The following is a 27,412-nucleotide window of genomic DNA, read 5'->3' as shown; positions in this document are numbered from 1 at the left end:
TCAGAGGTGAAAACAACATGAAAACCGGAGCGCTGTCTTTGGGTGAAAAACAAGCAATTGTGAGTCTTAGAGAAGATGGAAAATCAATCAGAGCCATTGCAGAAACATTGGCCATAGCCAGTACAACCATTTGGAATGTCCTGAAGAAGAAGAAAACTACTGGTGTACTAAGTAACAGACGTCGAACAGGTAGACCAAGGAAAACATCAGCAGTTGATGACAGAAACATTGTGAGAGCTGTAAAGAAAGACCCTAAAACAACTGTTAGTGAGATCAGCAACAACCTCCAGATGGCAGGAGTGAAGGTATCACTATCTACTGTTCGCAGAAGACTTCATGAACAAAAGTACAAGGGCTACACCAGAAGATGCAAACCACTCATTAGCAAGAAGAATAGGAAGGCCAGGCTGGAATTTGCCAAAAAGTACAGAGATGAACCTCAAAAAATCTGGGACAAAGTTTTATGGACTGATGAGACAAAGATTAACTTTTACCAAAGTGATGGAAAGGCTAAAGTTTGGAGAAAGAAAGGAACTGCTCATGATCCCAAACACACAAGCTCATCTGTGAAACACGGTGGAGGTAATGTCATGGCTTGGGCTTGCATGGCTTCTTCTAGGACGGGCTCATTAATCTTCATTGAGGATGTAACACATGATGGCAGCAGCAAAATGAACTCGGAAGTCTACAGAAACATTTTGTCTGCCAATTTAAGGAAAGATGCAACCAAACTGATTGGCAGAGCCTTCATCATGCAGCAAGATAACGACCCAAAACACACTGCCAAAACAACAAAGGAGTTCATCAGGGGCAAGAAATGGAAGGTATTAGACTGGCCAAGTCAATCTCCAGACTTAAACCCTATAGAGCATGCATTTTACCTGCTTAAGAGGAGACTGAAGGGAGGAACCCCACAAAACAAACAACAACTGAAAGAGGCTGCAGTGAAAGCCTGGGAAAGCATCAAAAAGGAAGAATGCAAAAGTTTGGTGACGTCAATGGGTCACAGACTTGCTGCAGTTATTGAAAGCAAAGGAATAAGTTAATATTAAGAATCTAAATATTAAGTCTTATTCACTTAAATATGTTTTAAGTATATCTGTTCCAATACTTTTGCTCACATGACAAATGGGTGGATTCAAACAAAATGTGATATTTTCTTAGTTGTGCATCAGATCCTGATGTAAATACCTGGAAATAAAAGCTGAAACGTTGATCTCTGGTCTCACGTTCATTATTTGATGTCAAGCCCAAATGTTTTCAGTCTACAGCAAAAATAAAGGAATTCGCCTCACTGTTCCAATACTTTTGGAGGGCACTGTATATACTGCATAGCCCCTGAAGATTACATTTCTTAAGTTGTTTTTGATCAAGGTACTAAAAAAGTAGATTTTACGAATTTTACGAAGCCCTTTCAATGGTTTAAGTCCAATTTTCTCATTTAGGTCTAGGGTCGAGTTCAACCTGTATTTGGAGACGGGTCCTTCTTAATGGTGGTGAAACTAGAAACACAGCCCTGAAGAAACAAAACGTTATTGAAAAGCTGCACTACAGAAAGCTGGAGCAGAGAGGTTACATTTCAGCATTAACGCTCCCCCCGCAAACTGGCTCGACGCTTCTTTAAGGTCACCATGGCAACTAACGAAAAGCCTACAAAACGCCTCATCTTAAGTGCACTCTCGCACTGCTCCCTGGTTGTATAAGTTAGTATTGGGGCCACGCCCGCTATACTGTGTACTAACAAACTGTATGGCCAGGGGAAATGGCCGGCCCGGGATTTGGCCCTGGGCCGGAGCAGCAGCCCTGGGAGTGTCCTGGCTATTGATCCAGGTCGGGAGATGGTGACGGAGTGGCGGGAAGCGGGCTTCATGGGTCCTGGCGTCTGGGTTCCTGAGAGGCAGTTCAGGCGCTGGCGGTCAGACGGAGGCTGGAGACGACCACTGGGGCGCTAGACTGAGTGGAACCGGCCGCTGCTTCTTTTTAATAGGTCTTCATTTCTCGGTAAACGGATGAACGCGGCTCCACACAGTGAAACTGAAACCGGATGACCCGGTTGATTTAAAATGAAAGGGAAATAAAAAGAAAAGAGTGAAAACAAGAAACAAGGGTGCTCTTGGCCTCATCGATCTGCTGGATTCTGCTGTTGTTAAGCCCAGCGGTGATTTAGGCTAAAGTCATCGTTTGGGAAGTTCACGTAAGGGGCTCGTTTTTCATACAGATCCCGATTCGCTAAAATCTTTGCTGTCCTTTCTCCAGACACTGGCTGCATGAAAGCCATACTGAGGGCCTTCCGGCTAAGGTAACAGAGAAAAAACATCCTTGCATATTATAGTTGACTACAGTCCTACAGCCTCAGGCCAAATCTACCTGCCCGACTTTTCTCTTTTCCTCTCTCTCTGTGGGTTTTTTCCTCCATCTTTTCAATTCTGGCGATGCCCTCTCTCCTTCTGCCTCATTAGGAGATCTGCACGTTGTTCACGCTTCGCTGCGGCCCTCTTTCGCGTCCTTGAGAGACGAGAGAGGTTAGACGGACCGACAGAAAGAGGGAGAGGAAAAAAGAAAGGACGAGAGAGATGGTTCAGTTTGTATTCTTGTATTTCTACACTTCTCCCTGGATAAAACCAGATGAAGATGTGCCTCCACGTTCCAACCTTGGCATTCTCCTGCTTCCTCAATGCTCGACTGCTTTGGGTACAAAGCAGACAAGATGGCGATTGGGCAGGTCTGGATAGGGAGTGTCGGGCAGGGGAGGAAACAGAGCTCTAATTGGTAACCAAGTAAAAGGAGCCTTGACTTCACATGGAGGGGAATTATAGCCTGAGGTAATCAAAAAAGGGGATATTTCTTTTCATAACACCATGCTGTTTTTTCCTCGTTCCCAAACACCACGGCTGTGTTTCAGACAGAGTACTGACAGCAGGGAGGGCTTCATTACCCAGGCTGGCTCTCAACAGCCTGGATGAATGGACGTTGGCCCTCTGCAAAGGCAGGTGTAATCACTTCTCTGTATTTCAAATCATTATTAGCGTTAGCCGTGTTGCTACATTGTCCTTCGCCACGAGTAGCCCCGCGCCAAGGCGGCCGTTTCCCTTCACTAATGAGGCGAGGAGGCGAACAGGCGGTTCTGCGAAACTGCGTGATTATTTTCTTCTATATGACCTTATGAATGAATACAAGCCAAGATTGGCACCTAATTTGCAGTGTCACCTAAGACATCCACATTGTGTTAACTCCATTCGAACCAGGAATTAGGTAGGCATCATTAAATAGGATATTACCATATGGCTTTATGTATCTGGGAAATGGGGGGGGGGATGGGATTGAAAAATCTTTTTCCAAACCTTAATTATATCTTTAAGGTGTAGAGCTGCCGCAGATCCTGTCTCTTAACGGGATATCGCTGACAGGGAATTTTGAAAAAGAATTAATTTGACCTGCCTGGGAGAGGAAGGGGTAGGATGGGGGGGGGGACAGAGGATGACATCCTGTAGAGCTCCAGGATAATGAGAGCACTCAGCTTCCCCAGTCTGGGGCTACAGATACTCCCTTCACTGAAAGGCCCGGAGGAAAGACTCTATACTCACTTAACTTAAGACTCCTTTAGGGCCAAGATATCGCCGTTCACTAAAGAGCGCAGGGTAATGACTATATTCACCAAAGATCACCCAGTAAAGGGCTCCTGAGCACCAAGAGTCAATTCATTACTCTGCCTGGAGCAAGGAACAGCGTTAGCATAGCCCAGTGCAGTCACAGAGGAACGGATCTCATCACTCACACCTCAAGGCTACAATCCTCCTCCAGACCACTCACCTGCTCCATAAGGTGTTTGGATAGATAAACGTGATAGGTTCTCTAGGACAGAGTGCTGTCTTTAGGAGTAGAGGAAACAGATGACCCTAGAGTAAGGTCAAAGCAGAGAGACATAGCAGCAACCACACCCACATTGCGGAGAAGATTAGGAGTGGTCTGAGGTCTGTAATTGGTCACCGCATATCAGCAAAGACTGAGAGAAAGGGTGCTTCCCGGCGGCCATCTTGCCCTGGCTGAACCCGATTGTGCTCCATGTCTATATATTAGAACGGTACTGTACCACCTGGCAAATAACCTCTATTCCTGATTCTCTGGGTAATTCAACTTTCAGAAAAAGCAGTGTTTGCTTGTGCCTAATGCTGTGTTTATGATTTGATCTGTAATGAAGAGATGCTATTGAAAAACATCATGAATCCTTAATAGCCATGAAATTGAAAACAAAAAATAGCAATCATTTGGGTGGGGGAGATCAAACAATACAGGACTTTCCACTTTCCACTGAGATTGAGTTGAACAAACAGACCAAAAAACTATTCGATTTAATGTCACAGGTAATGTTCAAGTTTTGTCAAGTTTGACGTGGCGATTTTAGTTAAAGATTCCTCAATTCCATCTTGTGATTGTCATCAAAAAGCTGACTGGAACATTTATGCACTTGACACATCTTTGCGCTTGCATCAGAATGTTGTGTGTCAACATTGGGCCCGTATCCATGGCTACAGATGCAGAAAATACAAAACAGACCTACAGTGGGACATTTAAGTACATCACTGCTCCCAGCAATTGCTGACAACATATCTGTGTTAGTGAGAACCAAGCTACTGCCGGAAACAGTCTACTGGTCTGCTAATATAGGGCTGACCTCTCTGTGACCACGGCTTGTCCAGCACTCTGGGTCTCCCTCCCCATTTTCCAGCGTGAAAACGTCAACGCAGAAGCAAAGCACATTGCTCCAAAACGAACCGTACTTTCGATTTCCCGAAGACGTGCGTTCATTTGGAAACGTTTCCCAACGTGCGGGCTCCAGGCGAAGCGCAAAAACACGCGAGTCGCTGCGCTTCCTGCCCGACGCCATTGTTGAGGGCGCTGTGTCGAGCGGGAGGCCAGAGATTCTGTCTCTGCGCCTTCCGCTGCAGCAAGTTCTCTGTTTCCTGGTGAGCTCTTCTCAATTAAAGGTGTGTGTGTTGTTCTCTGGGCGTTATCCTGTGTGACACTGGATCACGCCATCCATGTGGTTTGTTAAGTGATATAATAAATGAGGTGTCGGCTGCATGTCGCTGTGGAGGGGAAGGATGTAATGGCTGCATTTGTCTGCACTGGCCCTGTGTGCCTAAAAGGTTAATCGCTGGCGGTCTCCTTAATTCTGTCTGGAGTACACCGCAGTAATTACTGTTCATCTTTCCAACTTTTTTTCTCCACCTTTTTCTCTCTCTCTCTCACTCCCTCACTTTTTTTCTGCCATCTTTGTCTTTCTCTGCTGCTCTCTCTCTTTATGACTTTTCTCCTTCTACCTGTTAGGCCCTCTGTCAATGTCCCCACCAAGTCCTCCCCATCCTTGGTCTCTGTTCCTGTGTTGGCCTTCTCTCACCTCCTCTCTCGCTCTCCTCCCTCGCCTCACACTACTCTGGCAAGTGATGGAGAGCCTCTGTTCTCAGCTCTTTGCAATCTCCCCCCACCCACCTCCATCTTCTCACCCAATGCCCCCCCCCCCTCGCCCTTTTGTCTCTCAGTTTTCTGTTCTCCCTCAAGGCATCATCAACTCCAGCCTGTTCTTAGGACATTTCTGTCCTTTCAGCTCTCTCTCGCTCGCTCGCTTCCTCATTTTCTCACTATTGCTTCATTTTCTCACCCTCTCCTTCCTCTTCTTCTACCGTTAGCATCACCCAGTGTGTGTAGCAGAAGCCGTACCAGTCTCTCTCTAGCATGTATCTGGGAGGGAGGGGGTTCCGAGGACGCTTTTGGGGGGGGACAAAGGGTAGGAAAAGGCATGACACTGCTCTCTCTCTCTCTCTCTCTCTCTCTCTCTCTCTCTCTCTCTCTCTCTCTCTCTCTCTCTCTGTGTCTCTGTCCATCTCTATCTGTCCATCTCTCTTTCCCTCATCCTCTTGCTCTGGCTTTCTCTGAACTCTCTTTTCATCTCATTGTGTCCGTCTCTCGGGAGTTGTGTAGCTTGTATGAGTACCTGCTGTGTTGTTCTGGTGGTGTGGAGACTTGACTACCTTGTGTGAGGAGCTGCAGGGTCCTGACTTCCTCACGCACGCGGAGCTGCAGGACCTGCTGCAGGATGTACTGCCTCTGGGCCTCCTGCATGATCCCCATTCGCTCCAGCTTCCTGTCCGTCAATCTCATCAGGGCGCGGCCTGGAGGCAGGGATGGAGAGAGAGAGAGGGTCAGGAAGAAGTGTAGATTACAGATGAAGAGAGGGTGAGGAAAGGAGAAAGAAAGAAAGAAAGAAAGAGGGAGAAGACAGAGACTCAGACATCCTTCACATCGGAACTCAACCTCTCACTCTTTATGGTGCCTTTGAATCCACCGCAGATTCAAACACTTGCTCTCATTGAAAAACGATTTCTCCCCATTAACCATATCTTTATTTACGCCCCCCACCCCGGGGTCCCCTCCCTCCGCATCTAGGGGGCACAGCTCTAGATCCCCAATTTAATCTGCGCCCATATCTCCTCCTTATCTTTTCTAAAACAGGGATTTTGGAGGGAGATAAGAGAGGATGGAAGTGCAGTCTTATTAATTACTCTCATTATGGCGGCCTGTTTAGAGTTTGGGACTGGGAACAGATAGAAGATCATTCTGTGAGATTACTGAGAATTAGAGACGGACCCCTGTAGATCCCCCCCCCCCCTCTCCTGCCCTACACACACACAAATACACACCCACACAAATACACAATTTTCTCACTACGCTACTTCCTGCTAATGACTGAAGGGCCGCGCTTCTTCCTGATTGGCCCACAGCCCATTAACTTTCCCCGGTTTAGAGACTCGCAGCGGGGCAACCATGGTCTGCCTGTCACGTGTTCTCTCCTTTCTCCCACCTCTCACCCGCCCCGGCCCCCCACACACATTTCTTTCTCTTCATCCCTCTTTGCCCTCTCTCACCCCCTCTGTGCTCCAACACCTTGTTCACCTCAGATGGCTGAGCGGTTAGGGAATCGTACTAGGATTCTGAAGGTTGCCAGATCAATTCCCCGGGCGTGCCAAATGACATTGTGTCCTTGGGCAAGGCACTTCACCCTACTTGCCTCGGGGGGAATGTCCCTGTACTTACTGTAAATCGCTCTGGATAAGAGGGTCTGCTAAATGACTAAATGTAAATGTATCTACCCCTCCCTCCCCTCCACACATCTCTCTCCTCTCTCCCCCTCACCCCTTCCCCTCCACACATCTCTCTCCTCTCTCCCCCTCACCCCTTCCCCTCCACACATCTCTCTCCTCTCTCCCCCTCACCCCTTCCCCTCCACACATCTCTCTCCTCTCTCCCGCTCAACCCTTCCCCTCCACACATCTCTCTCCTCTCTCCCCCTCACCCCTTCCCCTCCACACATCTCTCTCCTCTCTCCCCCTCACCCCTTCCCCTCCACACATCTCTCTCCTCTCTCCCGCTCAACCCTTCCCCTCCACACATCTCTCTCCTCTCTCCCCCTCACCCCTTCCCCTCCACACATCTCTCTCCTCTCTCCCCCTCAACCCTTCCCCTCCACACATCTCTCTCCTCTCTCCCCCTCAACACATCTCTCTCCTCTCTCCCCCTCACCCCTTCCCCTCCACACATCTCTCTCCTCTCTCCCCCTCAACCCTTCCCCTCCACACATCTCTCTCCTCTCTCCCCCTCAACCCTTCCCCTCCACACATCTCTCTCCTCTCTCCCCCTCAACACATCTCTCTCCTCTCTCCCCCTCACCCCTTCCCCTCCACACATTTCCAACGCATTACACCATCATTATATCCTCCGAGTCGTATTGTACATGGCTTTGTCAACGTCCATGTCGATTGCACAAGGACCAGACGTTTCAACATTTCAATTAGACACTCCTGTGAAGGTTTAGTGGACAGGGTTGTAGATTCATTTTGCCTGTAGGACTTCTCCAACCTCGTGTAAGCACCTTACTGTCTCCACACAAAGGCAGGCAGTCAGAGAGAGCTTATTTCTCCGAGCGGTGAGTGCTATAACTCTTTAGATTTTTGGCACTCCTCCCCGCACTTACCAAAGAAACCCTCTGCCGGGTAGAACGGCTGAGGGGGCAGGATCTGCTCAACTGGTATGAGAGGCTGGGACACCACATACGGGTTTAATGAACACCATTACCCTAACAGTAAGCAGCCCTATCCAGAACACACACAGGCCTGGGAGAGCAGGAGACAGAAGAGAGAGGAGGAGACGAGCAGAAAGAGAGGTTGAGCAGGAGGGAGGGAATGATGGATACAGATGGAGAGTGATAGGTTCTTACAGACTCTAGTCTGTGATTATTGACCTCGACTTTACAAAGCAACAAAGCCGATGCAATAACAGGCGCATGAAATCAGAGGGTATTGTATATCAGATAAACACCATTGTGGTCTCAGCAGTGCATAAACAGCCGGTGAGGAGAGCATGTTGCTCGTCATCGGCGTCACACTGACTGTGTGTGAGTGAGAGGACAGCAGCGGCATGTGTGTGTGTGCGCGGCTGTGTTTGGGTCAGTGTGTAAATGCATGGTCTGTGTGTGTGTGTGTGTGTGTGTGTGTGTGTGTGTAAATGCGTTGGTGGAGATGCTTGCAGATGAGAGCGTTCGGAGCAAGCAGCCAGTTCTTATTGTCGGTGCCAACACACACCACTCCTTCCGGTAGCAGAGAGACCGTCTGGGAAGCCAAGCACAACGCCTCTGAGAGAAGTCCAAAAGTTTTTCTCTCTTCCAAAGATTTGCTTCTGACTCATTACATCCCCATTCCCAGCATGCCACAGCAGGGCGTTTATCCAACCACAATTAAGACCCAGAGCTGTGGCGGAGAGGACTAGAACATGAGGTACGTGTGGTCATGAAGAGGGTAAGATGGAAAGCTTGGTGTGTTGGATTGATAGAGCAACTGCTGTTGTGTTTAATGAGGTCCAGTGGTGCGTGGAGGTCAGAACAGACCACCACATTGTTATGGAAACAACCCAGATACACAGACTTTAGCATCCCCATATCTCTCTCTCTCTCTGTCTCTCTGTCTGTCTCTGTCTCTCTGTCCGTCTCTCTGTCTCTCTCTCTGTCTCTCTGTCTGTCTCTCTGTCTGTCTCTCACAAACACTTAGTCATCTCTGGGTAAGGTAACAGTACTTCTATTTCTATCAGTGTGTAATCATTTTGTCTCCCCTGCCTTGGGTATTATGATGGGAACACTGCCAAACAACAAAGCTCTTTTTACTTCATCTCCTGTATCCACTTCTTTGGCCAATTGACTGAGAAAATGATTTAAGGCCCTTCAGCCTCTTCACTTGCACAATATTGATTGGATTTAAATTTCCCTCCCACTCTCGGTTTGTCCAGCGTGAAGCCAGTTTGGTTTGCCCGAGCAGGACTTGTCCTTTCGGTCTCTGTCTCGCTCTCTCTCTAGCTCTCTCTTGCTCTCCAGTCTCTCTCTCTAAGGCTGGGGCTAGGGCTGGGTTCGGGTAGCTATCGCACACGCACACAGACACAAACAGGCCACAGAAGCATGCGCACAGACACACACACACACACTCACACAGACGCCTGCACGTGCACACCAACGTCTTCTGACGTCGTCGTGCTTTGTCAGTTATGACACTGGGAGTGCAAATTCATTATGGACATACCGACTGGTAAGGCCAGCAAACACATGATTACACGTAAATGAACTAGCAACTCAGAACAGGCATATACGGCTCCCGATCCCCTGCCCACACACACACATTAGATGAATGGGTATAGGGAGAGTGGGCCTCCCTCAGTGTAGAGAGAGAGGACAGATTAATCTACAGCTATGTCCTGGCACGGTCATCCACGGCTTTGATGAATGGGAGCTTATAGTGCATGTGCACTCCACACAGGGCAAAATACTGAAACATGTCACTCAAGTTCACACACGTACTAGTACAGCACTTGTATACTCATTGTACACACACAGCTAGAGGAGTGTGTGTGTGAAAAAAAGAGAGTGCGTTGTGTGTGTGTGTTTGTGTGAGTTTCTCCTCAGGTGAATCGTCCACATGAGAGCTGACATACCAGACATAGCTCGGGTGCAGCTGTGTGTACGTGTGTGTGTGTGTACATGTATGTGTGTGTGTGTATGTGTATTTGTCCTCTAGGTACGCGTCTCACCGTTCTCTGGTTACTCTCCACACTTGTGCTTGACTCCCAACACACAGCAAACTCACTCACCCACCAAGATACCTCCATCCCAGGTAAGCTAGAAAGCTAGCCATGTGGCCTCTCTTGCTAAGACTGAAGTATGGAACAGTCACAGAGCAGTTACAGAGCGGCTACAGAGCTGCTGAGCTGGTAGTTTCTCTCTTAATGGCCATTCCAGGGAGGCACATTGAGCTGGTTATAATGGTCTCTCTCCCACTCTCTATCTCTCACTTTGCCTGCAGGATTCATCCTCTCATCTCTCAAGTGCTCTTTAGGCTTAGCGCCTGGCATAGAGGACAATCAAACGGAACCTTTCACCTTCCATCCACGCCATGACTCATCAAAACAACGTTGGGCTAAGAAACGGCCACTCAACCAGCCGGGATGAGTCACGGGGGGGAGGAGGGGGCTGGGGGGGAGGGGATGAAAGGTGGAAACAGAAAGCACAAGGGCGTCTGGGGTGTACTCCTGAAGAGGACTGACCCCACACACCCCCACCCAGTGAAGATAATACCCCACATCATCTCATCCCAGCCGAGGTCACTGTATATATGGGGTCCAGGTCCTTTGTTCCCTTGGTTTTATTATTACTGTCGTGTAGTCTCTGTTGTGCAGCATGGACAAGCCCTGGTACATGCCCCCCGGCGACCCGCCCTGTCCCTCGGATGAGACGAGAGGATCCGGTTCTCTCCGGTTCCATTAGCAGTGACAACCCGAGACCCGCCACGTGTGCTGGCTGGCCAGCCAGGCTGCCTCTTGGCTGCAGTCTCCAGCTGCATCTCATTCTACTGTTGTCTACATTGTCATCTCAGAGTCCACCAAATGTCCACGTTCTCATTCCATGCACTCCTCCGTGACGGGGAAGATAATTAAATCGTCGCCTGCTTTTTCTTCTCTCTCCCTTCTTTGCCTCCCTCTCTTTCCCTCACTCGCTCTCCCTCCCTCCCTCTTCCCCTCTCCCTCGCTCTTTCTTTCTCTCACACGCTTTCTGACAGCATCCCTCTCTGTTTCTGATTAGATGTGTGTCGGCTGCCCCTCTCCTCCGACTACACCTTCGGTATCTGTAAATGTGTATTTAACTCGTGCACACACTCTCGCACACGAGACGCGCTCTTTGTAATTACACCAGATTAGGGACTAATGTCTAATTATGCCTTAATATGCTTTAATGCATTTTTAATGACAGCTTTGGTATTGGAAGTCAACGCAGGGCCTGTCTGTGGTGAGCTGAAGGGGGGGGGGGGGGTTGGGGTTGGGTGGGGGTTGGGACATTCTCTGGCACCGTACTGGAGTCGTGGAGGGCTTGGTTTGGACGCCACAGCTCATTTATTGATTCACTACCGTTGGGCCAGAACCAATCACATCAAGGGATGTCAATGTCTGAGAAAGGCAGTGTCGTGTTTTCATTTGGAAATAGAAAGAGAGAGAAGGCTGGAGCCTTCATACGGTCCCTACTGGAACTGAGGAGAGCTGAGGAACTGTTCTGCCTCTATGTCACCTATGCTCAGATGGGGGGTTTCGTATGCATGTGTGTGTATGGCAGATATGTGTGTGTGTTGTGTGTTTGTGTGTGTGTGTGGGGGGGTCTGTATGGTTGTGTGTTGGTGCATCTGTATTTGTGTGGGCATTGTTCTGTATATGTGTGTGTGTGGGTGAGTGTATGTGCGTGCATGCCTTGTAATGTATTCATTGTCACTGTTTGTTTGTGTAAACAGGATTGTTTTTCGCAACAATGTACCATTCATCATTTGCATGTGTAGTTTATTTTAATAGAGCAAAGATGTGCATGATATTGCAGAGATTGATTGGGATGCAAATTGGATTGTGGGGCCAAATCAGCACGGCCGTAATTGGGTTCTGTTAATTAATGCTGGATAGGATGACAAACTGAATCCCTTGCATGTTTTACGCATATCATCATCTCCTAATTAGGTTAGCCGTTAACTCTTCACCGACTCCTCTGATCGTCACAACAACAGGTCACTAAGCCGATGCTAACCTCACATGTGAACGCCATTTGTTTCATGAATAATAATACATTTGATTGAAGGCGTCTTTCTCGTCACTCAAGGACACCGTTCAGGGCTACACAAGACATTAAAAGCAGCAAAAGCAGCAGCATTGGGGAGGACTAATGCAAAAAATGCATTAACACTTCAGCATTTTAGTCTTTGGTGGACCTCGTGTCTTTGCTGTTCCTGAGAACCGGAGGTACAGGTACAGGATGGTACCTGGTTATGACATCGTACTCTACAGCTCCGCAGAAAATCACTGCTGAGGTCAGACATGAGTGGAGAGACATAATGTGTGCTCATGATGAAGGCAGTGATATGTTCTATGTTCTGCGTTTGGTGTCTCTTCTCATCCGGTGTTGTTCTCTCTGCGTGCGATGTGAAGGGCGGCCAGCTGGGGATTCTGGGAAGCGGCGTGTTCTTCTTATTGATGGAACTCCGGCATCGGCGGAGCCCACATGCCGAGAGCTTAACCTGGACAACCCCTCTCGGCAGCCGTGCCGCTAAGTGCATCATGGCTAGAGTGGCGCTTCGCCGTCTCACTCAGGCCGGAGCAGGGGCAGATCAACGTTCTAATGTTCTAATGTTCTAATGTAATCGTCTGGGCTCTGAGATGGGTGAGAGCGCGCCAATTAGCAGCCGCATCGTTAAGCGCAGGGTCGTTAGCGAGCTGGTGTGGGGGTGACCTTGAAGGGCCTCGTTAGGGGGAATGATTGACGGGGCGATGGCGACGGTGGCAAAAGACGGGAACTGGTTGTGCAAGAGGAAGGCCGGCTGGCTGTGAGGGAGCGAGAGGTGGGACACACATCAGCCAAAACACACACACATACACACACCTACCTGTGATGTCGTGCTGTTTGAAGGAGTCGCTGTAGATCTGGTGCTGGTTTGGGCAGTGCTTCTTCAGCCACTTGCACACATCTTGCTGGGTCCACAGGGCTACTGGCTTGGACAGCCTTACGTTCCCCGACTGAGGGACACAACAAAGGGGGAACACACACACATGAGCACCTGTGCAGGGGGTCCATGACATCACACTTGAACTTGTTTGTTCCTGTGTCTAGTTACTTTTTTCTATTCTAGTTATTCTAGTTACTGTGTCTATCAGTCGAGGTGTGCAGCAGTTTTGTTTTTGTCAGTCATTCGACTGAACTGCTGCACTAGTTCACACTTGACCGGTAGGGACCTTATCCTTACTGTTAGTAGAACTGTTATTTGCCCCTTTGCATTCTCTAATCCGGTTTTCTTTTCTCTCTCCCTAACACCTCCCCTGTGGTGTGGGGGGTTGAGCTGTCAACACCTGCCAGAACGCCGGTCTACCAACGTCCGACCTAGTGTCCGAGTGGACATCAGCCTCCTATGATGGAGCCCACAGGGTCGTGCTGTCACGCGCCAACTCAGAGCACTGAGTTGGAACTCTCAATACCCATGTTTCAACATCCATTTGCATGTTTTTATTCTGCACTGTTGATGCATGACCATGCTTAGCCCATGGTCTGCACCTCTCTGTCAACCGTCTCTGGAGGAGGGGATCCCTCATTCAATTGCTTCAAGGTTTCTTTAAAAAAAAAAAAATCTCAATATCGGAGGTAGAAGGCTGAGCGGTTAGGGAATCGGGCTATCAATCAGACAGTTGCTGGTTCTATTGCCGGCCGTGCAAAATGACGTTGTGTCCTTGGGCACGGCTCTTCACCGTACTTGCCTCGGTGGGAAGGTCCCTGCACTTCCTGTGAGTATCTCTGGATAAGAGTGTCAATGTCAATAAGACTTCCTGGGAGGCTTTCCTTCTCTTCCTTGGGGGTGAAGGTTGGCTGAGGGGCTGTTGTACTAAGGGTGTATGTGAGGCCTTCTGTGACATTGCTTGTGTAAAGGGCTAAAAATAACATTTAGATTTGATTTGATTGCACAGTAGGTATGACAGCTGTAGAAGAAGCCCCACATTTCAGGGCTGCGGGACACAACATCAGGAAACTGACGCATGACACAGAGGAAATACAACCACAACAACGAACAAGTCAGTACTACCATGTGACCAAGGTCAATAACTTGCATACAAACCTCAGCAGCAGAAGTGAGGTTTTGTCCGAACTGAATGACACATAAACACCAGTGATTTAAGATGATGGCAGAGGAGCCTTGGGAAGGGGCTTGTGTTACACTAAAAGCATGTGTACCTGAGGCACTCAGCCTTGAACTGTAGTACACTCACACACAAAGCACACATCCACATACTTTACACAATATTACACACAGACATATCCAGTTTAACCAATCACTAAACACACACAGACACACAATCACATGCACCATCCTGTTATATTTGGCCAGGCAGAGTAGTGGTGATTAACTGTGTTTCAGGACTTTTGGCATCATTTGCTTTTGATTGAGAGGCTACTGATATCATCAGCGGAGAGAGGTGGTGAACATTTCCCTTCCCACACCCTGGGACTCCAGTGGGCTAGGTGGATACAGCATGGTGCAGCATAGCAATACCACACCCATACACTCCATCTATGCCTGCAGAAAAACAAGGAGCTATGACTCTCGCACGCTCTCTCTCTCTCTCTCTTTCTCTGTCTCCTGTTCTCAGCCTTTTTTTATCCTGCCCTCCTTCCTTTTTCTTCATCCCTCTATCTCTGCCTTGGTAAATGGAGGGAGGGAATGTGTGAGAGGAAGAGAGAGGAAGGGAGAGACACCAGAGGAGGCATCGGAAGGCAGGGAGGATGACATCGTACACTGCCTCTGTGGCGACATGACTGGCCGCGTGTAAGCTGAGTCTGTAGGGAGGGCCTCAATCTCTCCCTCCGTCTCCCCCCCCCACCCTTACCAAATACCGCTATCCCACACTCCCTACCTCCCTGCATACCTCAATTCCTCTCTCTCTCTCTCTCTCTCTCTCTCTCTCTCTCTCTCTCTCTCTCTCTCTCTCTCTCACTCCCTCTGCCACCATGACGTTGCAGAGAAAAACACATTAACCATTAAATACAGCTCAGCTCAATGCTAATTAACCCTGACTAGCAGCCTGGGGCGCTGATGAGAGAGAGAGGTGGAGAGTGAGAAAGAGGGAGAGAAGAGAAGAGCTGGATGAATTTGAAAAACGAGCTTGGGTCATGAGGGACAAGTTCAAGTTCAAGTTCAAGTCTTTTATTTGTCAGGTGCACAGAGCAACACAAGGTTAGACTGGGCACTGAAATTCTTAAGACAAGACAACGCAAGCACTTGGCATAACATAACATATAAGTACACAGAACAAATTTACATCTATGCTGAGCTTAGATAAGTGAACTTCCTAAATATACAGATAGCAATAAATAAACGACTATACTAACCCTAACACTAAAACTTCCTAAATTACAGATAACAATAAATAGTACGCTATACTAACCCTAATACACAAAAAAAAAAAAAAAAAAAAAAAAAAAAAAAAAAACCTGTTACAACCCAATAAACTAATCTAACCTAAATGGAGTACAGTGCAGTAGTGCAAATTTACAGATCAGTGACTTTGTCAATGACCAAACAGGAGCCTGGTGGCGAGGTACAGTAGTGCAATGTTACTGAAAGAGCAACCAGTAGCTGAAAGTGACAGTGTATAAGTGACTAGTGTGCAGTAAAAATGTCCATATCAGTGTCCATTGAGAAGCCTGATGACCCTTGGGTAGAAACTGTTGTCCAGTCTGCGTGTGCGCGACCGGATGCTGCGGTAACGCCTGCCAGAAGGCAACGGGGTAAAGAGACTGAAGGATGGGTGGGAACAGTCTCTTAGAATCCTGCTGGCTTTCCTAAGGCAACGTGTGTGGTAGGTGTCCTGTAGGGCTGGGAGCTTCCTGCCGATGATGAACTCAGCAGAACGGACCACACTTCGTAGGGCCTTGCGGTCCCGGTCTGTACAGCTCCCATACCACACTGTGATACAACCAGTCAGAATGCTTTCTATAGTGCATCTGTAAAAGTTAGTAAGGATGACTGAGTCCATGGAGCGACAAGGGATGGCAGGGAGAGACACAGAGAAATACAGAGTTTGTGTGAGGACAGCATGGGATGGAGATCAGGAGATCAGGAGATAGGGACAGAGAGTGGATGGGGCCAGCGAGCTGAAGGATGTGACATGTGAGGGGGGGGTGAGGGAAAGAGGAGAGAGAGTGGTTTATTGGCCCAGCATACTATCCCTTAGTGACACGAGGGTGTGTGTCTGTGTGTGTTTCAGTCAGAGACAGGAAGCATGTATGCAGTTGACCATGAGGTTTCACAGTGGAACTGACTATTTTTCCATGAGCCCATTACTAAGTCAATAGCCATCTGTGTTTTACATTCTGAGAGGGATGTACATTGTTGCTGGCCCTGCTTCACTAGGTGAGGCCTTCTGGAGGTGGAGCAAAGCGAGAAGAAGGGAGAGACAGAGAGAGAGACAGAGAGGGGGGGGGGGAGATGAACCGGAGGAGAGGATTCATGCGCACAGCCTTGGTGTTCAACACTGCGGCCCAATTAGGGTTTTGAGTGACAGCTCTGGTGTATGAAACAAAAAAGGCAGGCTTTATTTATTTTTTTATAAGTGAAATATGTCTGGGCACACAGACACAGACAGACAGACACACGCACAGACACATGCACAGACACCACACATAGACAGACAGACACACAAACACACACCAAGTTGTTGCGTTGGCCATGGTCTAATTAAAAGCCTTGTGTGGACCAGGCTTTTCTTGTTACCTTAGCAACAGAGCAAGGACAACCTCAAAAATAAATATCAGTACATCGAATAAGAAAGCATTAAGACAGACAGTTCCTAAGGTGATGTGGACATTGAGAGACACTAACAACGCCCACGATAGCAGACAATGAAACAACAATAAAGACCTCTACAAAGCTTCAAAGAGTAGCCAAGTACAGTGTCTGTTCTGGAGTTTTAGGACTGTCTGCCTGGCAGGAGAATGGTAGGAAAGACAGTAGGGGGTTACAGTACACCATCCCAACTATACAGCAGAATTTGGAGGTTAACGCCTGATATCATCTGTTAGAATTAGCTAATATGCGACCAATCTGGCAGAAGTTAGCATCCTTGTCGATGCGTATGCATATTAGGCACACTGGCACCACCCACCCTGAAATGCCTCTCTGGCCAATCAGTAGTTTCACGTTCACAGTGCCACAGTGCCACCTAGCGGTGGAGCCGTCCACCTGAACAGTGAGCGAGAGAGAGAGTGTAGGAAATAATAAAAAGATTGTCTGAATGGGAGTGAGTGGGCATCAGAAAAACACTGAGCCCCAGTGTCCTTCTGCCTATCTCTGCTTCTCAGTTAATTAAGTAGCCAGCCACTGCTGCAGTGGGTATAGTCCAACTCCTCTTTCTCTTTCTCTCTCTATCTCTCTCTCTCCACCAGGCTTAGAGGCGAAAGAAAAGTCACAGCATTCATTATTCGGTATAATTTGGGGACAAGACGCTCCATGTGGAAAGGAAAGTGTGTGTGGGTGTGTGTATGTGCGCGAGCGTGCCTGAGTGTGTGTGTGCCTGCGTGCGCGAGTGAAGACGGCAGGGGAGAAATAAAACATTGCGTCGAGCGAATTCATAATAGTTTCTGAAAACGCCTTGGCTTCAAATTGGATTTGGAGTTGGGGGGCAGTCTTGGTTGGGACACATCAAAAGAACGTGGCACCCAAGGTCTTTTAATCCACCTGAAGTCGGGCGTCTGTGAACCCCAATGCACACAGCAAATGCGGCCTGATTTAGACACACTCTTATCACCGCAGGCGTGATATTGATTAAGTGTGAAAGAGTGGATTTTGTATCACCCATGCTCTTTACACCCGAGTCACAACAAGCTATGGCCCGTGTCTGTCTAGTGTGTTAAGTCGTTAGTTCAAACGATTATAGCCCTGTGCTTATTGTGCTGAACAAAACAGGACCATGGCCTACTCTACACTTCCATTTATAGAGATACAGGGTCGAGTAGGCTAATTATGCTGCTGGAACAGTCTGTGTGTGCGAAAATCCACAAAAAATTGCTACATTTTCTATGAAGACTACCCCTCTGTTAGGATTCAAACGTGTCTAATCGCAGTCGTTGCAGAGAGAACCCCCCTGCTCCGTGGGCTAGCGCCATTACAAAAGACTCCCTGAGCTGTCACTCCAAAGATCCAGGGATTCATCCGGAACATCGTCCGCCTGTGTCGAAACAGAGAAGCGCCAGTTCTTTCCTGTTAGCAGCAGTGACTGACAGCTGACTTCTATTACTAATCGCTTCCTGTTCCCCCGGTAGGGATGGGGGCGAGGTGTGGATCACGTCTAGCCTGCTGTTCTTCTCACTACATTCTATTTGTAGAGAGGATCTGCATCAGAGCGGAGACCGGGGCAGAAGGGGAGATGTAACAAGACTGTAATGACACATCACACCTCGTCGATTTTGAACTCAACCAAGCTGACGAACGAGCAACAGAGTAAAACACATCATATTTTTGTCCTGACGACCAGAAGAGGCACTATGAACTACTTCCTCAGATCCACCCCGGTTCTTACCCTCGAGAGCTCGGACTCAGATACGGAGCGCTGCGGCGGCGGGCGGCGTTGGTAGCCCGGGCTCACGTCCTGGTAGGTGGGGCTAACGTCCTGGTAGATGGGGCTCACGTCCTGGTAGGTGGGGCTGTTGTCGTCCAGCCCGGCGCCTGGGTCCAGAGGCTCCTCCTCCAGGTGTGATGTCATGTCCTCAGGGCACATCTGGTGGTCAATCCCATTCTGGCTCAGGTTGCAGTGGACAGCTGAAGAGCGAGGGGCAGGGAGAGAGGAAGAATGGAGAGAGGGACAGGAGGGGAGAAAGACAGGGACTCTATCAGAGTCTATTCGATTCACATGTTTTTGTTCAGTAAAGTAAACAATTCCAGGCAAACGTGTAGATGCAGTACTGAAAGACTGACACTAGATGGTGATATAGGGCAGTTATAACTTGACAGCAGAGCATGAACATCAGTACAAAAGAATGCCTTTTGTCTAATAGGCTTCCTTGAAAAACAATTGTAATGCAAAATAAATTGAACTGTAAATCTGAAAACAGATCGATGTCTATAATCTCAGAGTTTTACACAAAAATCTTAATCATCTCCTCCAACACAACCCACACACACAAACCGACTGGGCCGACTCTAAGCTCCAAATCAGTCTGACTTTTATAACAAGCTACATAAGAAAGATAGATCATTTGAGATTAATTTCATAAATATTTTACACGATTCATGTAGCGGGAGATTAAAAAGATGACACGTCTATAAATTTGTCCGGCATCTGTGTAGGATTGTTGCCAGGTTCTGGAAGGCTGCCAAGGCCAATGTTCCGGGCCACAGTAACCCACAGATTACACCCCAACAACAAATCAAGAACCGTTACAAAAGCAAAAACAAATGTTGGCTTCATGGTGGACGTATGGCAATCCAGAGGCCAAAAGTGTCATGTTACGTTGCACCTGAAACCATGGCAAATATTTCATGACCACTTCCTCTCTGCTTGAGAACTGGTTCTTGTGTCCACTTCTGATGACATCACACTGTGCACACTGAGCTTTCATTGGGTCATGCGATGGTGAAAGCTACTTTAAACACAAAGGGTTAACAAAAGTGCCTTTATGGCTGGAGAAGGTTGTGTGACACTATATGGTCTTGCTTCAAGGATTCTAGCTTTTCACAGTTGGATCACAGGAAATACAGTCATTCTGCATCACGGAGGTCAATGTAGACACAATTGGAAAAAACATTTGACAGTAACTGCACACATACAACCTCATGATTGCTCATGGCGGTCCCCATGCTTTACAGGGTTATGGCCATTTGATTGGTGGAGAGGCTGTCTGTACAGACCGGGGCCAGGGTGCAGTCTCAGCAGGGGGACAAGGCCTTCATCTGTCTCATCAGACCACAGGAGGGGGAGGGACCAACTTGAGACAGTCAAACAAGACCGACTTGGGATGCGCGGCACGTTAATTATACATCCTCCTTTAAGTGAGTCTCTAGGATACAGTGATACTGAGGGCTAAGGATGCAGGATAGAAATAGAGGAGTAGAAGAAAAGAAGGTTGGGAGAGGAGATGGAATGAAGGATGGCGATTGGTTTACCTCACTTGAAAGAAAGGGGTGTGTGTGTGTGTGTGCGTGTGAAGTTGTTTTGGTGTGCTTGGGAGGAGATAAGATTGAAAAGAGGATATGTGATTTTTTCCAGCTAGTTACTATATATAGCCCTTTAGATCATTGACATGCAGTGTTTTTCACAGCGCAAGGAAGAGAGATGCATCACAGTGAATGCTCCTCCCTTCCTCTTCCTTCCTCCCCCTCCTTCTTCCTCAGTGAGACAGAGCAAATGGGGGTACAAATAGAGAAGGAAAATAACTGAACTGGAAATGTTTCCTACTCTTAAATCCACCGTCTTGGCACTGCCAACGGTATTTCTAAGAGCAAAATTCACATTGCTCAAGATGTCATATCGTATCAATAAAATAATTTTGCCATGAGCTTTGGGCTGTTTGACATTGCTTGTGCTTAAAAGCAATATAAAATGGGGTATATCAATGAAAGTGTGATTTGACTCATTTTAGAGATGTTTTTGTGGGTGTTAGTGTTGTTAGTAAATATTTGATGAACTGCACCATAAAATGTCCATACACCTCTAAGCTCACATTGTCTCATCCCTTTTCCACCAACATGGAAGCGGTTCTGTTCCAGTTAGAGCACCTAATTTAGAAAATGTCTGAGAATTTTAACCAAAAATACATTGGTTGCTGTGTTTTTCAACACAAAAAGTTGGTTCACAGCTGGAGGGCATCCTTGAGCAACAAGGTTCAAGAACTACCAGGTCGTTTGGTGTAAACGTGTCACTGAGGTCATTCTAACACTACAAAGATAACACAACCAATAGTTTTAGTGTCTCCCCAGGGGGCCTGTCAGAGGCATGGAGTGTAGCTGCCAGGTTTGTCCAATGGCAGACAGGTTGATGATTTTTAGTAATACATTACATTTAGTCATTTAGAAGATGCTCTTAACCAGAGCGACTTACAGTAAGTACAGGGACATTCTCCCCGAGGCAAGTAGGGTGAAGGGCCTTGCCCAAGGGCACAACAGAATCAAACCAACAACCTTCTGATTAATAGCCCGACTCCCTAACCGCTCAGCCATCTGACCCCCCCAATACAACAAAGATGACTCCACAAACCCCATTACTGTCCCCAGCAGGCAGGAAGTACATGTGGTTCACGGTCAGATATCTGGTTTCAGACGAACCCTGTAGTGACTCAGCAATCACATGTTCAGTTGGCACAGTTTGAGTGCTAACATCCTCATTCTTCTTTAAACAGTGCTTTGCACTGCCCCCTCTTAGCAAGAAGGTCCTGGATTGGATTAAAAAAGAAGACACTGTTGGCACTGGGGGCGTGCTCTCCCCAGGCCTGTTGGTGCTCTGGTGGGACAGATCATGCTCACATGGGTTTCCTCCACAAAGAACCCCAATACAAAACCATGTAGAACAGAACAGACTGCGCTCCTGCCCTGGCCCTGACCAAGACAGGCATAATAACATACAGTAAGCATGTTCCCTTTGACTTGGTCTCCAGGTGCCACTGATATGGCTACCAACGGCTCCTAGCTTAGAGGAAGGACGGCATGGATGGGAAAAATGCAGAACCAAATATCTGCGGTATACACTCATGAATGTGTGCGTGTGTGTTGTATGAATGTCGTACTGTTAGAATAACAAATGTTTCTTCTTCTTAAACTCTGTTAGCAAGGACAGACCACACAGCCTCTTTCAGATGATAACAGCAAGAAGTTTGAGACTTCATTGTGTGACCCAGAAAGCAAGCCTGGAGAAAGAGGCCATCTGAGTGAAGTAGATCTGGTGTCGCACTGTACAGATGGGGCTGTCCCTGCTAGCCAGTTAGCTCCCAGGACATATTTTAAAGGTGAAGCTAATTAGCGCTCCACTAGGAGGAGTTTACAACGGATGTGGGTGCGTTCTCTCCCTCTTTGTAATCCCCGGTGCCAAGAGAGACACCCAGGGGATCTGGGAGAAGAGTCTGGGATTGGACCGGCATCAGTTAGATGACTTTGAACCGAGCACTCTGTTAGCTAGCAAACAGCTGCTCTTTTATGTGCTAACAGTAGCTCGAAGCATCAACTGAAAATAAGCCTTTTAATCAGCCAGAGAAAATTATATTATGTTTCTATGTGCCTCTACTGTGAAACCCCAAAAACTTGGAATGGGAAACCAAATAAAATCAGCTTTTTTGGAAAGAGTGGGTGTGATAATGTGTACATGTGCATCTGTGAAGAAGCCGACCCACACATACCTCCAGTCCAAAAAGCTCAATTTGTTTTTGTTTGGTATCCTTGTCTTTTGGCTTTTCACACAGTCAACAATAATAATAAAAAATCAATTTCCTCCATCTGTGATTTGCTCTGTCATCTTCCTCCAGCCAGACAGACCAAATTACACACTGTCTAAGAGCCCAAATCCTGTTGACTGGACAGAAAATTCAGTGGGCGAAGTGAAAGGAGATCTATCTGCAGTTCTCTACATATCATAAGTGTCTCTGTCAAGGCGTGTGTCTTATCTTATCTTTTAGATAAACATAGGTCACCTCAGCTTTCAAAAAGTGCCCAGACATAAACTGGTGAGTCAGTCTCGACACAAAAACTGTAAGAAGTAGACCATTTCCCGGTCTCTAAGTGAGAATTGTGCATGACTCATTCCAGTTACCACATGGGGTTCACAACCTTTGCTGCTTCATTTAAATTCATAGGTCAGATATGCCACAAGCATCCAGATGGATGAGTTATCCCAACAGACAAGTTGCAGCATGATGAGGAAGCTGTTGCTACAGCTAAAGTCAATGTGTTGCCACACGCACCATCACTGGCACATAGTGATTCATGGGTCAGGTCCATTAAAATTCATGGGATCATCTTTTACCCCCTGGAGAAAGCAAGTTGTTTTATACAGTATATGCCATTACAATGTGTCATCATCTACCCCCATTGAAATGAATGTGTCAGGAAGCCTGCCAATATTAAACTACTAAAGAACTGCTATGTTTATGCATGACATGTAGGTAGGAACCTTTTATATTAGCTACTAAACATGACCTGATTTAGTGACTGGATGGGACATAATCTGGGGGTCTTGGTGCTTCTAAGGCTGGTTGCATTCACATCTCTCTCTCTCTCTCTCTCTATCTCTCTCGCTGTGTGGGAACATGCAGACTGGTGCTGGAGAGTTGGCGAGCTGTCCAGAGACTTCTCTCTAATTCACCCTGACATTCTATCCAAAGTTAACTGTGTTCAAACTTCTTTCAAGCTCCACGGCTCAGGGGCTCGCTCACCTCCCATTGGCTGTTGGAAATCAACCAGACGCGGGGGGGTTCTGCTCCAAACATCTCTAGTTGGTGAAGAACGAGAGAGAAAGAATTGACCCACTTTCTAATACAGAGACCAACGGGCTATATTTAACTGGCACTGTGGCCCTACCATTGAGCTACTGTCGCCTAGGCAAAAAGCTATTAAATGCACAGCATCTAAGAGTCAGAAAGTGGAAGACAATAAAAATAGAGCTTCATCTCATTTTGGAGAGCTGGCTATTAATATTTCAGTGGCACCACCCTGCTCAGTTTAGCTACGGTAAGAAAAAAATGTTGAGAACTATTGTAGCTTAAAAGGCAGATCTGAGGGAATTTATGGTCTCAACAGGGAAAGAGAATGTTTTTTGGACTACAGCACAGCTTTTAAAGCATCCGTCCAATTTATTTGCTTTGCATGACGAGACTCAATGGTCCACAGAGTACAAGTGATGAACTTCTAAAGGTAGAGAACCCAATTTCCCAGCAGAATTAAGTTTGAACTATAACTGTGATATTGGATGCTTTTGTGTACAAGACAGGTCAGGTGCATTCAGTTAGTCTTCTTAAAAATGGAAGGCGAAAACTTTTTCTGAGGTGAATTCTGTCATTATTGTTTGTCTTATGCCCCTCAGGCAAACCTAATCTGGGGGAAAAACTGTTCCGCGTGACTCAATTTGGCCGATAAACTACGGCTGACTTCCTCCTGTCATTGATTCTCCATCTGTCGGCTCTGTAATATCAATGACTCTGAGACCCTCTCCCTCCAGCGGCTGCAATCAGCCAGCACAATAGAGACCAGTGAACTTCACGGTTGTCGGGGCCTTGTTATTGCGCCAAGACTGGCGCAGAACACAGCAGGGTGCCCCGTGAGTCAGAATTATTCAGAGACGGTGGCCATTATCCATGACAAACATTGGTTGTCAGAGGAAGCATGAATGGTGTGTTTGTGTCAGTGTGTGTGTGAGAGTGAGTGAGTGTGAGTGTGAGAGTGAGAGTGTGAGAGTGAGGGTGGGAGTGAGAGAGAGAGAGAAAGGGGGGGGGGTAGGAGCTTTCTGAACACAAAAAGAATTATTTGACACTTAAGAAAATATAATATATTAAAATAATATAGAATAATAGCAATGTTTACATAAATACACCACTTGCTCCTTGGTCTTGCTAAGTTAAGTTGGAGGTGATTCACCCCAGAACCTCTGACGAAACTCTACAACACCTCTGTGCTCCTCCTCCTCGTCCTCACTGATACTGCCCACTATGGAGGAGTCATCAGAGAACTTCTGGAGGTGGCGTGTTCCACAGTTAAAACTGAAGTCAGAGGTGGAAATGGTGAAAAAAAATAGTCGAAGTACTGTTCCTTGGGGTGCCCCGGTATCGCCCATCCCATCTGACAGGGTGCCCTGCAGTCCGATGTACTGTGGCCTGCTAGTGAGGTGGCCTGTAATCCAGGCCACCATGTTGTCAGATGGTGTTAAATTCACTGGGTAAGTCAAAAGAACATGACTCTCACTGTGCTTCCCAACCTCTCCAGGTAAGCCCTGTGCAGCAGGCAGGTGATGGCCTCGTCCACGCTGATTTAGGCCTTGTACATGAACTGCATGGGGTCCAGGGAGTCTCTCAGCAGGCCTGAGGTGCAGCAAAACCAGTCCCTCGAAAGTCTTCATGAAATGCAAGGTCAGTACTACTGTCCTGTAGTTGTTGACAGTAATGGAACGTGATTTTGGGGTACTGGAAAAATGCAGGGGGGTCTTCCACAGTTGTGTAGCTTTAGATGCTATGTAGCCCCACTCTCTTGTTTTTTAGCAGTGTTTCGTAGGGGCCATCGTTTCCTTGATTTCTGGTTCTGTTTGATTTCAGACTGAAGGAGGGACATTGATTAATCGTCACCGTGACATTGGAGCGAAACCACAGCAACCCTCTTACTGCCTCACCGTGGCTGCATGTTCATAGGGTCTAAAATTAGAAGCGTTCTTTACCCTGTCCTCCCCTCTCCTTCAAACTGTAAATCTGCCTCAGTATGAATGTTGAGTTTGCCAAGGTATAAATAGCATTTGGCCCCTTCCAACTTGAATCGATTTCACTTCAGCAATTGGTCATGTCATGGTCTCCTGGGTAAAGGTAAAGGTAGGTGGAAACTGAGCTGCTATATTCATTCAAATGTTTGTTTAAATAACATCCTATATGTTTTAGCAAACGCATTTCATTGCTGATGTCTCTCTAGATTGATATTCTAGATGGATTCATACATTAAAGTGGATGTATTCAATACAATCAAATTCAAGTCTTCCGGTTCTGTAAAGTTGTGTATTGAGCCTAGCTGCGTTGAGGTTAAGTATGGTATCACATTGGAGCTGTGACAATGCTTCCACCCTACACTATAGCTTTATCTACAGAGTGCCTGTGCTTAAATTAAGTGTAAAGAGCCAGTGCTGCTTCGCAACAAAAAGCCTGTCAAGTTCTGAGAGGATGATGTACGTGAGAGTGCTTCCTAAGAGTACATGTGTATATGTGCAGCCTCGCCAAGCTTTCCTTTTCTGAAGCTAACTGGAGAGGGCTACAGTCTCCTCCCAGTGCCCAGGCAGGAGGATCCATGCCCTGGGTGAGTGTGGAATCAGACGGCCCGGGGATTAAACTAGACCCAGTCTTCTGAATGGATGCACAGTCAGGCGGGTCGGGGTAAGGCACTGTCAGATCAGCACTGCGGGCGGCGGAGGTATAAGCTGGAGTGGACGGCCTGGGGAGGCAAAGCTGAGGGGGTAAACACTACTCTCAACAAAGGGTTATAAGGCCATGGAGATTGACCGGTTCCATGGGCACCAAAGGTCGATGTACTGCCCCTATTCATTGAAAAAACAAAGCCTGGTACAGTGCAAAAGGAGGTGCATGATATAACCAATGACATAAGCAGTCATAAAAGCTTCTGTCTTAATGGGTATAAATAAGCCTTCACTGTCATATGTTGGATGCAGAGGGTCAGCCTGTAGTTACTTCATATCACTTGTCATGGAGTCACAGCAGTTATGACAATAATGTTGTCCACTCGACTCTCTTGGCACAATGATTTGGGCTAGTTGCGTGCAGGGAGAAGTTTAATGTAGTGAGTGTTTTCATGTTAGTCTGAAGAATATGCATATGTGTATGTAGAGGCAAGCCTATACAAAGACAGCAATGATGATATCCTTATTGAGTGTGTATTTGAATAACTGTCTTCCCAACTTGTGATAAAACCCATCTACAGTACCAAACTTTATCAGCAAGACCATGGAATTTTCCCAACACAAAATAACATTCCAAAAACAGGTCATCATTTTGCCCAACGCTTACTGAGGAAGTACACCGATGTGAAGCTACTTAACACACGGTTAAATGTTACATGTACTGTGTATGTACACTGTGTATGTACACAGATTGGAAAAAAAGTAGTGTAACACTCCAACAGGATTTCTAAAAGGCGATTAACTGTCTTTCACATGTAATGAATTATTAAAAACTGTCCTACATTCCCTTTGTAAAATGGGCTGGCACAGTGTCCGTTCATAAAACGGTGACTCTGCAAAATCGAAGAACCTTCTGCACATCTCCATATGGTGCGGGAGCTCAGGCAAACGACAGAATGAGTCTACAGGGTCCATCATGAAACCGGATAAACTGATGCCAGTGTTAGGAACCTTTGTTGAGGCGTGCCATAGGTAAAAGAAGCTTTGTGACTCATGAGGGTCTAACAGAGACTTTGTGTAGGTTTAGTATAGCTGCAGTTTGTCTGAAGCAGGAGATATATAAATGCCTACTGTAAAAAAATCTGTTTCTAACATAAAAGCTAACGTAATGCAATAGAAATTACAAATGAAAATAGACTTTTCTGATAAGACGTGTTTACCA

At 47.1% G+C, this 27,412-nt stretch overlaps 1 protein-coding gene across 2 annotated transcripts in view; it reads right to left on the bottom strand.

The window, feature by feature from the left end:
* The window catches only part of samd12 (sterile alpha motif domain containing 12), a 56,667-nt gene that overhangs the window by 27,356 nt on the left and 1,899 nt on the right, over positions 1-27,412 (bottom strand). For both annotated transcript variants that reach the window (XM_047019057.1, XM_047019056.1), the window contains exons 2-4: positions 18,685-18,923; positions 13,008-13,137; positions 6,030-6,170 (exon numbers count right to left, since the gene is read on the bottom strand). In XM_047019057.1, the coding sequence (XP_046875013.1) occupies positions 6,030-6,170; positions 13,008-13,137; positions 18,685-18,923 (510 nt within the window). The remainder of the gene's footprint in view (positions 1-6,029; positions 6,171-13,007; positions 13,138-18,684; positions 18,924-27,412) is intronic.

The sequence above is a fragment of the Hypomesus transpacificus genome, chromosome 4 (assembly GCF_021917145.1).
Source record: "Hypomesus transpacificus isolate Combined female chromosome 4, fHypTra1, whole genome shotgun sequence".
Lineage (NCBI taxonomy): Eukaryota > Metazoa > Chordata > Actinopteri > Osmeriformes > Osmeridae > Hypomesus > Hypomesus transpacificus.
Note: the sequence above shows the minus strand (reverse complement) of the source record. Positions and strands in the feature narration are given on the sequence as shown.